This window comes from Otolemur garnettii, unplaced genomic scaffold (genome assembly GCF_000181295.1).
Source record: "Otolemur garnettii isolate 467f Iridium unplaced genomic scaffold, OtoGar3 scaffold00019, whole genome shotgun sequence".
NCBI lineage: Eukaryota > Metazoa > Chordata > Mammalia > Primates > Galagidae > Otolemur > Otolemur garnettii.
In genome coordinates this window covers 10,123,898-10,135,538 of record NW_003852414.1, presented here as the reverse complement: position 1 = coordinate 10,135,538, position 11,641 = coordinate 10,123,898, and the positions used below count along the sequence as shown (strand labels likewise).

The 11,641-nt window shown below is 42.5% G+C and overlaps 1 protein-coding gene across 1 annotated transcript in view; it reads right to left on the bottom strand.

Moving 5' to 3' along the window:
- Positions 1 to 6,794: 6,794 nt before the first annotated feature.
- Positions 6,795 to 11,641, bottom strand: part of ARHGAP21 (Rho GTPase activating protein 21) — a 149,338-nt gene continuing 144,491 nt past the window's right edge. Inside the window, exon 25 of the mRNA XM_023511438.1 lies at positions 6,795 to 9,295. Within this exon, the coding sequence (XP_023367206.1) occupies positions 7,601 to 9,295 (1,695 nt within the window). The 3' untranslated portion in view covers positions 6,795 to 7,600. The remainder of the gene's footprint in view (positions 9,296 to 11,641) is intronic.

Genomic DNA, 11,641 nt, shown 5'->3' with positions numbered 1-11,641 from the left:
TTGCAGCCATTGTTGTTATTTGGCAGGCCCAGGCCAGATTTGAAACCGCCACCTTAGTTGTATGTGGCTGGCACCTAGCCACTTGAGCCACAGGCACTGAGCCTGGGTTTACATTCTTGTGGCTAATTAGCATATCTGAGACTTACATATCAGACACTTTCTAAGCCTTGACATGGGTCTTTAATCCTTGATAGATGCTGTTATTATTTGTTAAGTGGCATAGCTAGGATATGATGTCTCTCTGCCATCTCTCAGAATCCTAGATACTGCTGTTTTATACCTACCACCTATAATTTTTGCTGAAATTTATGTGCAATCCTGACATCCATTGTGTGTAAGGAATTAACTTTTCTTCTACAAATCCAACACGATACTGAATATTTACCATCCGTCCTTGGAAGAATTTAGAGAATAGGAACTCAAATCACTTTCCGTGTTGTGTGGTTCAGATGAAAAGGCCTGGCTGAGAAAGTCTACAAAGATAATCATACAAAGATCAGACAGTGCTAAGTTGGAAATCTATTGTACAGCTCCCCACCAAGTTCTTTCTAAAGGATTATAGTACTCGTTGCCATGGCAGTAGCTGTCAGAAGGTAACCTTCTTGAGGATCGCAGAGAAGATTATTATTTCCTACGGCTGGAAGAATGCTCTAATAGACAAAAGGCAGTAAGCAGATCTGACTGGTTTTTACCATCTGAATTTGCCTATTTCTTGAAACAAACTATCTTGCTCGTAGTGGTCATTAAGACGTGCTTTCTGAGTTGCATAGGTGAGGTTTACATAGAGATCCTGTAAGTCCTAGAGTCTCAATTCTTATGTAAATAGCATCCAGTTATAAGGAGAGTTTGTGAAACCACAAAACACTTTATTTCCACATTCCACTTTCTATTTTTCTTTCAGCTCAACAACTCAAAGTGAGTGGAACCATAGTCAAGGGCACTCCAGTGCAGTAAATGCAATTGGAATATGACATTTTTATTTATTTATTTTGAGACAGAGTCTCACTATGTCGCCTTCGGTAGAGTGCTATGGCATCACAGCTCACAGTAACCTCAAACTCTTGGGCTTAAGCGATTCTCTTGCCTCAGTCTCCCAAGTAGCTGGGACTACAGGTGCCCACCACAATACCTGGCTATTTTTGTTCTTTGGCAGGCCCAGGCTGGGTTCAAACCCGCCACCCCGGTATATGTGGCTGGCACTCTCACCACTGAGCACAGGCACCAGGACATTTTAGAGGTGAAAGATCTCTAAGTGGGGATAGCCTTAACATTTTTCTTTATTTTTTGAGACAGAATCTCACTTTGCTGCTCTTGGTAGAGTGCTGTGGTGTCATAGCTCACAGCAACCTCAAATTCTTGGGCTTGAACAATTCTTTTGCCTCAGCCTCTCCAGTAGCTGAGACTATAGGCCACAATGCCTCGCTATTTTTAGAGATGAGGTCTCACTCTGGCTCAGGCTGGTCTCGAACCTGTGAGCTCAGGCAATCCACCCACCTCGGCCTCCCAGAGTGCTAGGATTACAGGTGTGAGCCACCACACCCAGCCTGCCTTAACATTTTTCAAGTCAACTTGGTTCACTTTTTTTTTTTTGAGACAGAGCCTCAAGCTCTCACTCTGGGTAGCATGCCATGGTGTCACGGCACTCACAGCAATCCCCAACTCTTGGGCTCTAGCAATCCTCTTGCCTCAGCTTTTCTAGTTTTAGTAGAGACACGGGGTCTCGCTCTTGCTCAGGCTGGTCTTGAACTTGTGAGCTCAAGCAATCCATCACCTTGGCCTCCCAGAGTGCTAGGATTACAAGTGTGACCCACACTGGACCTTGGTTCCCTTTTAATAGCTAGAATTGGTTAGAATTCTCAGCCTCTGGCTCAGCGCCTGTGGCTCAAGCGGCTAAGGTGCCAGCCACATACACCTAAGGTGGCGGGTTCGAATCCAGCCCGGACCCGCCAAACAACAATAATGGCTGCAACCAAAAATATAGCCGGGCGTTGTGGCGGGCGCCTGTGGTCCCAGCTACTTGGGAGGTGGAGGCAGGAAACTTGCTTGAGCCCAGGAGTTGGAGGTTGCTATGAGCAGTGAAGCCATAGCACTCTGCCCAGGGGGACAGCTTGAGGCTCTATCTCAAAAAAAAAAAAAAAAGAATTCTCAGCCTCAGGTAAAAAGAAAACTTACCTCCTCGCCACTATTTCTTGCCCACTTTTCCATGTTAAGCAGTTACAATGCTTTAATGGAAAATGCAAGTTTTGGGAGACATGATGATAAAGGTCTTCAAGTATTTGTTGGGCTACTCTTTAGAAAATGACTTCAATTTATCAGTTTAAAAACCCACCATGAAACAATGAGTACCATTAGAAGATTACCCAAAGAAATATCCATAGTTGCACAGTACAGTAAAGAACTGAGGCATAGTTATTGTGCCTGTAGAAGCTGCTCATCAGACCTCAAGATCTGGTGCTGCCTGATCTGTGTTAAAATTCAGACAATGGAGCCTATGAGGACCTGGTTTTCGCTTTATCCTGCTGGCAGATCTTCACAGCCACCGTTTTTATCCTATGCTCAGAAAACAAAGACTTCAAGGATATCTTTTTTGTTTTCTGTGTCTATAAGAAAGTATCTTTAGAAACCTGATGGTCAATAAATCTTTATTTTTAATTTCCATTATTTTCTGTTTGAAAGTGCCTTATGACTGGAAGGTTTGAGCATCTCCTATCACGTCTCTGTCTTCTTGACTAGACAAAACTTAGCTTTCTCCTGCTTTGTGTTTCTTTTAATGCTACCTAGCTCCCAGGAGGCCTGTGTAACAGCTGTTGCTCCCCTAGTCCCCACACCCCTCTGTCCTTCCTGCACAGCCCTTAGAGATACTTGTATTACACCCAGCTCCTACTGCTGTTCTCTGCTGCATGATGGGTCTGGTAAAGCAGCCCTGTTGGTGTCATGTTTTGAACCTCACTACAGTGAAGTGGCCAGGAGGGACATTTGATTGTCTTGCCATGAATCTGTGAATCCGAAATTTTGTAGCAAAAAAACTCATCAATAACCACAAGGAGCAAAAAATGTACCATTCTAGCACATTATCATTCACAAAATGAATTCCAGACACCTGAAAAACATACTTTAAAGCCTACAAGAAAACAAATACAGCTTGTACCTGTGGATAGGGAAGTATTTCTAAGTGGATACACTCACAAAAGCTGATAAATTGGGTCAAATTAAAAAAAATTTAAACGAGGCAAAGAAACACCTTAAGCAAAGTTAAAAAAACAAAAAAGACTGCAGACTGATAGAAGGTATTTGAAATTCCAAATATCAGATGATGTTAAATACCCTTTAGGAAAAGACAAATGACAGAGAAATGGTCAAAGGCCAACACCATCTGAAAACTGCTCTCTGGACTACTGACGCGGGAAATGCAAAACAGGGAGATGTCATCTCACACCCATCAATTTTGTCTTAAAACAAAATCTTCAAACCCTGACAATGCCTAGTGTCTCTTCATTTCCAAACGGTGGGACTTTGGAAATTGATTTGGCCAAACCAGTAAAGTTGGAAATGTACAAATCTTACAACCCAGAGAGTTTAAAGACAGTGTAGTTTGTGTGTGCACAAGGAGGTATGGACAAAGAAACCACTTCAATGGCCAGGACCCACCCCAACAAATTGGGAACATGAACAGATGTGTATGGATCAATAAGGACAGAGGCAGCTGTCAACACTTTACAATATGATTTAGGTGTTAAAAACATAATGCAGGCTTGGTGCCTGTAGCACAATGGTTAGGGCGCCGGCCACATACACCACTGAGGTTGGTAGGTTCGAACCTGACCCAGGCCAACTAAACAATGACAACCGTAACAAAAAAATAGCCGGGCATTGCGGTGGGTGCCTGTAGTCCCAGCTACTTGAGAGGCTGAGGCAAGAGAATTGCTTAAGCCCAAGAATTTGCTGTGAGCTGTAACGCCATACCATCTACCCGTGACAACATAGTGAGAGTCTTATCTCAAAAAAATATATATATAATGCAATGCTAATTATGGCTATGTATACACATAAATATGGATACAGTCATGACAGTGGAACTGAAAGGGGACAGGGAATGTGTCTGGAATGGGTAACAAAGTGGCACAAAAACTACGTTTAAAAGATCTGATGCAAATATCACAAAATGTTTAACATTTTGGGTGACATAAACTGGGTGTCATTTTTCTCTGTAGCTTTCAGTCATTTTTTTCTTGGCTTTCAAAAATGGTTATCTATAGGTTCCAGCATCACAGTACATGGAAGAATCACAGAATGACAGAGCTGGGAGAGACTTTTCGGGTCATCCATCCTAACTCTGTTTGCATATTAGACAAGTGAGCCCCAGAGAAGTGACTTGCCTAATGTCACACGGTCAGCCAGTGGTCAGGTCACAGCTGTCACCTGGTCCTTCTACTCTGGTGCAGGCCAACATTAAAATATACATGCTGCTGTAAGAGATAAATCCTAAATATATGAAGACTTTTGGATTAAAGTCCCATAGGATTAAAATTAAATGGATGAAAAAGATTATAAAAATAGTAGCCAAGGGCTGGGCACAGTGGCTCACACCATAATCCTAGCACTCCAGAAGGCCAAGGCAGGTGGACTGCCTGAGCTCAGGACTTTGAGACCATCCTAAGCAAGAGTGAGACCCTATCTCTAAAACTAGCTGGGCACTGTGGTGGGCACCTATAGTCCTAGCTACTCGGAAGGCAGAGGCAAGAGGATCACTTTAGCCCAAGAGTTTGAGGTTACTGTGAGATATGATGCCACAGCACTCTACCAAGGATGACAAAGCAAAACCCTATCTCAAAAAAAAAAAAAAAAATAGTAGCCAGAAGTAATCGATACGGCTGTATTAATATCCTATAAGATAACTTTTAAGGCCAGAAGCTGTGGTAGATGGAGATTATAAAGGCCATTTCATAATGATAGAAAGGTCAATCAACTATGAAGATGTAACAATTCTAAACATATATCCACTTAGTAAACTAACTTAAAAATATATCAAGAAAAGCTGACAGACACAAAAGAGATATACGAATCTATAATCCTAAGAGGAACTGATAAGAGGTAAGAAATCAGGATACAGGGGATTGGGAAAAAATGACTCATAAACTTGATCTAATAGCCTAACAAAAGCACTGAATAATGACAGAATATTCTTGATCACAGACATGGAACATTGCTCAAAAATTGACAATATGGGGCAGTGGCTGTGGCTCAAAGGAGTAGGGCACCAGCCCCACATACCAGAGGTGATGAGTTCAAACTCAGCCCTGATCAAAAACTGCAAAAAAAAAAAATTTTTTTTTGACAATATGTTGGGTTATAACGGATATCTCAATTTCAACTGTCTGAAAACTATCAAGACTATGTTTAATGATTACGCAGAATTATATGTAAGCAATTGTTAATTTAACCTAAATTTAAGTGTTCAGAAATTAAGCAATACATTTCCAAATAACTCAGAGATCAAGCAAAGAACATGCTTTGCTTTATTCAAAGCTTTACCCAGAGTCATTCATTATTTAAGAACAATCACATCACAAACAGCAAACAATTCATGGTACCATCTCCACTAGCAGTTAGTTAGTGATTCTACACAGTGGCACACACGTCTGACTGCTTCACTTTATTTATGTCATGTGGTTGCACCTGACCATTTGCATATTCAAATATTTATTACAAATCACTTCTCTTTTCTATGGTACTAAGGGAATTATAGTCTGTCACATGTTATATTGAATGCATATAGTTATATTTAGATATACTATGAACTCACTTCATGATGGTAAAGAAGAAATTTCAAAATGGTTCTTGTAAAAAGAACATAGGGTCTTGACAGCGTTGTAAAAGTCCCTCTTATTAGCTTTTTTTTTTTTTTTTTTGAGACAGAGCCTCAAGCTGTCCCCCTGGGTAGAGTGCCGTAGCATCACAGCTCACAGCAGCCTCCAACTCCTGGGCTCAAGCGAGTCTCCTGCCTCCGCCTCCCAAGTAGCTGGGACCACAGGTGCCCACCACAGCACCTGGCTATTTTTTTGGTTGCAGCCATCATTGTTGTTTGGCTGGCCCAGGCTGGATTTGAACCCACCACCCTAGATGTATGTGGCTGGTGCGCCAGCCACTTGAGCCACAGGCGCCGAGCCTTATTAGCTTTAATATTCTAAGATTTTTGTATTTGGTAGCCATTATTTCCTGCAATAGCTTTCATCTGTTTTGTAACTAGTATGTGGTGGGCACTATCTTTGGAACAGTACCTCATTTAAATCTAATGATCACCTCTATAAAAAGTACTGCTATTCTCACTGCTCCTAGGAGAAAACAACCTCAGAGACATAATCTACATAGCTAGAAAGTATAGTTAAATTAACTCCTAAACTCATGTTCTTTCCACTTACTACCCTTTAAGAAAAGGTCAACAAGGTGTATTACTCCAGCTAGAAAAGTATTATCTGCACACGGAAGTGAGGTTACACCAATGTAAACATTTGTTAAGAAACCCCTGCCTGGTGGCGCCTGTGGCTCAAAGGAGTAGGATGCCAGCCCCATATGCTGGAGGTGGCGGGTTCAAGCCCAGCCCCAGCCAAAAACTGCAAAAAAAAAAAAAGAAAAAAGAAAAAAATCCCTGCCCACCACAGCAAGGACAAGAAAAGATGGAAAGTATAAAGTATAGGCAATTAAAAAAAAAAAAAAAACACAGGACTAATTAAATGAAACAATTACAAATAGGTGACATCTGAAAATATATTAGAATAAGCTTCAAGTCACGAAAGTTCACCAAACAATTTTTATTTCCAGTGTTTAATTGGGTATGCACACAGGCATGACACGGGTTTGGATTCATTTAGTCCTCATGCAGAATTATATTCTTCCCCATAAAGAAGCCAGTTCCATCCAGGATCCACTATCTACACACCTATGTTACAACATTTATATCAAATCTGGTATCTGAAGAAAAGATACACATTTAATATGTTCATTTAAGTTATGTATTTTACAGAAAGATTAAAAATTCAAGTCACACAAAAACTCAAAAACTGTATTAAAAGTTGGAATATAAAACTCAGATCCACCTGGAATGACTGAAGAATGGAGGTGCAGTATCCACCTGTGTTAAAACCGGTAAAATGTAGTGATATTTGTTACCAATAAAATGCATTCGTGTATTCAATGTGAGTTATCTAATTATAACAATATGGCACCCTAAAAACCAAATGTATTTTTATGATGAGGCACTTCTGTTAGTGATGAAACCAAAAGAACACATTTCCTGCACACTAATGCCAGCGATTTTCCTCAGTAAGTTGGGGTATATACTATGTTGTAAGTTGCAACAAATCCCTTGCTCATTTGTATACAACTATCCAATATATTTTTAAATATATATATTTTTATATATATACATATATATGTTCTTCTGGCTGTGTAATGCACTGTAAAGCTATTCCACAGTGCAAGGTGATGAAACCAGCCCAAATGAGGGCTGCATAATAACAATTCTGGTACAAGAAAATATTTACAGAGTTATCAGAACGCGTAACAGTAGCTTTTTATTTGCTATACTGGACATACCCCGGGCTTAAAGACAGGGATGAAACTGTGCTTTATGACCTGGGGTTTCAGACAGTTTATGAGGTTGGGTATTGGCTGCAGAACTAGCGATCTGGCTCATGTTCTGGAAGCTTTCTCCGTTTATTTGGTCAGATGACTGTGGGGGTGCAGAAAGAAGGGGCCTGTTCGTGGAAGCCACGGTACTGGAAGAACTGCCTGTGTCGGACTGAAAAGACAAAGGTGTGTCAGTCGTGGGTCTCTCCAGAACCCTCGGGCTCTCCAGCTGGGGGTCCCCGGCGTCCCCCCGGCTCAGGTCGGACGTGCTGGTGCGGAGGCGTTCCCTGGCGAGCCAGTCTGAGATGGAGAGGTCCTGGGCTGAGCACTTGGGTTTCAACCGATTCACAGCGGAAAGTTCAGATTCCCTCTCCCCACCCTGTTCCTGCGCTTTCCAAAAATTCAAAACGCTGATCTCGGTGGCATCCCTGTGCCCCCCTAGCGTGTGTCTCCGTTTGATGTTTTTCCTTTTCGCGGTCTCAGCGTTCGCTTTTTGATTTGCTACTCCAAACATATCGTCCGCAGGTGCTCTGGGCCTCAGTTTTAACCGATCCGCTATTTTAGTTTTCCAGGTGGGCTCCTGTTTTTCGGATTCACTCCTGGTCGGGGTGAGCAAACTCCCAGTGGACTTTCCCTTCTTCATCACGTCAAACACTTTAGAGATGGAAGGGGTTTCTCTCTCGCTCTTGGCGTCCCCTAGGCTTCCGCTGTCTGACTTGAATCGGGAGGATTTTTTCCTGGACAGCGTGTCGCATTCGATGAGTTTATGGGAACTGAAGAGCTGCCTCCGGCTGTCCAAGCTCGGGGTCAGACTCCCCTCGGTGCCACTCACTTCGCTGCCCTCAGAATTCCTCCGGCTCAGCTTAGCGGCCTCCTGCAGTTTCCCTCGGAAAAGCCTCTCTGAGGTCAAAGCCGAGGGGAACACGGGGAACTCGCTCTCGCTGTCCGTCTCCACCGGCCGCCCTTCGCTGACCAGCTCGCTCCTCTCGTCGTCGGCCTCGTCCCCTTTGCTCTCTGCCACCGACTGCACCTCGGGGCTCAGCCGGCTGGAATCCAGGCTGGTCAGGTAAGTGGTGGACGATGTCGTGGAGTAATCCGAAGTGATGGTGCCCGTGTTGGCCAAAAACTCGCTGTGCTTCATTTCTGGACTGGTTGATTTCTTCGTGGGAAACCTGGCCAGCGACGCCTGGGAAGATGTGCTGAGCAAAGTGCCCGAGTCAGACCCTGTCTCTTCAAAGTGCGAGGACTTCTGTGTCAGCAGCGACTTGGGGCCCTCCTTCAGGATGGCCAGGCGACAGCTGAGGGTCGGTGACTTGTTCTGTTTGGGATGGTGCGGGGCCGCGGGCTCTTCGGGGGCCGCGCTCTCCTTTTGGAGAGCTGTCTTTTCGTCTTTTGCCGCGCCCGGGTCTTTCCTGGCGGTGTTGTCTTTGGCAGTGATGGTCCTCTGCTTTCTGCCCGGTGTCTCGCTTTCTTTTTTGGACTCTTCTTTAATATCGTTGTGACACTGCTCCACGTTTTCCTTCCTAAAAAACACATTGTCCAGCTCGTCTTCCGAGCTGCTGGGCTGGGCTTTTTCTTTTGGCTTTTTCCTCTTACGACTGGCGGCTGCGAAGATGGAGGAAACCAGCAGTTCCCTGCTGTACTGATCCTTTCCAGAGCCCCAAGAACCCTGCGGAGAAACAAAAGAGGCTCTCTGAGCACGAAAATATCATCCAGTTCAGTCTACCAAGGCTCTAGAAGCAACAACAGAGAAGGAATTAGCTTTTCTATACTTCCTTTTAACTTGTACACAAGAAGAATTTTTATTTAACTGGTCTCATTTCTTGACCAGTGGTATTACTTGCCAAATCGTATTTGCCAAGTCATGCAAATTTGTCTTTTAGGGAAACAGTCTGTACTCCATGCCATCTGTCTATCCTGATTCTTATTAATTTCCTTGAAGCTACTGACTTCCCTGATACTGCAGAGCTCAAACATTCTTCCACTTCTTTCACGTGGAAAGAGGCTTAAGAGTTAAATTCTTTCATTTTTTGTTGAGACAAGAGTCTCAAGCTGCTGCCCTGGGTAGAGTGCTGTGGTGTCACACCTCATAGCAACCTCCAACTCTTGGGCTCAAGTGATCCTCTTGTCTCAGTTTTTCTATTTTAGTAGAGACAGGGTCTCACTTTGGCTCAGGCTGGTCTTCAACTTGTGAGCTCAAGCAATTTACCTGCCTAGGCCTCCCAGAATGCTAGGATTACAGGCATGAGCCACCATGCCCCACCTTAAACAATATTTTTTTTTTTTTTTTTGAGAGAGAGAGAGTCTCATTATGTCGCCCTCAGTAGAGTGCCATAATGTCATATCTCACAGCAACATCAAATTCTTGGGCTCAAGCAATTCTCTTGGCTCAACCTCCCAAGTAGCTGGGACTACCGGTGCCTGCCACAACACCAGCCTATTTTTTGGTGGCAGTTGTCATTGTTGTCCAGCAGTCCCTGGCCGGGCTCAAACCCAGCCCAGTGTATGTGGCCGGCGTCCTAACCACTGAGCCACAGGTACCAAGTCCTTAAACAATATTCTTAAATAATTGAATATGACATTCTAACACAGGCTATTAAAATTTTATGACTGACTCCAATCTTCTAATTATATATGAATTATCTTCACATGATACAGAGATTATATTAGATAGGCCCATTAAGATAAGTCTGGTCTTCCATTAGTCTGGTCAAGCTGAATCTTCACATCAGGATGGTAATGTCTTCATTTATCTCAAGGTAACCACAGAATTAGAAAATTCGTAAGAAAAAAACAGAGGACCATAAATCCTTGCCATAGAAACACTGTAATTGGTAAAGTTGTCTGCAATGTATAATAGGTTCTTGATTACAACTATTAATCTGTGTTTTTGTATATACTAGATGAACGGTAGGTGGAGGATTAATAAATACTTGTTGTTTTACCACATACTGTTTAAAACAGGCGGGCAAGGTGGCTCACACCTGTGACCACTTGGGAGGCTGAGGCAGGTGAGCTCACAGGTTTGAGACCAGCTTGAGCCAGAGCAAGACCTCATCTCTAAAAATAGCCAGGTGTTGTGGCAGGAGCCTGTAGTCCCAGCTACTCGGGAGGCTGAGGCAAGAGGATCGCTTGAGCCCAAGAGTTTGAGGTTGCTGTGAGCTATGACACTACAACACTCTACTGGGGGAAAGAAAGTGAGACTCTGTCTCAAAATTTAATAAATAAATCTACAGAATGATGCTTAACTGAATCCTGTACAAGGAAATAAAAAATAAAGAACATTATTGGGGAAATTTGTATTAAAAGTGTCTATTTTTTAATTATGTCATTAATTGTAGATAACAGGAAAAATATTTACAGCATCTGTTCTAAAACGGTATTCTTTACTATATGCTACTCAAAAAACCCCCAAACTGACCACTGTACATTGGATAATGATGCATTATACTTATGTTAGTTTCCTGATTATGGTTAAGTATTTAGGAGTAGTGGTACCATGTCTAAAAGTAACTTTCAAATGACTGATGTGTGTGTGTGGGGGTATTGGAATTTACCAGATGAATCTAGGGGAAAAGGTTGAGATGATATTATTCTAGCAACACTTCTGTAGGTTTAAAATTTTTCAAAATACAAAGTTGGAGCAAAGAGATAGTGAAAATCATAAGTGACAGTGATACAAATTTAAATATTTTCTATAAGAATTGTAATTTAATCATGTACAATCCTCTTACGTTTATACCTGGCATGGAGAATTCATCTCATTATAAAACGTAACAGTTTTAAGGTTATTGACAATTTTAGTGGCTACTGCCTCAGCAGAGCAAAATTGAGACATACTTAATAAAAATACTTTTTCTTTTTCTTTTTTTTTTAATTGAGACAGAGTCTGACTTTGTCAGCCTCGGTAGAGTGCCGTGGCGTCACGGCTCATAACCACCTCTCAAACTCTTGGGCTCAAGCGATTGCCTCAGCCTCCCTAATAAAAATACTTTCTTTCTTTTTTTTTTTTTTT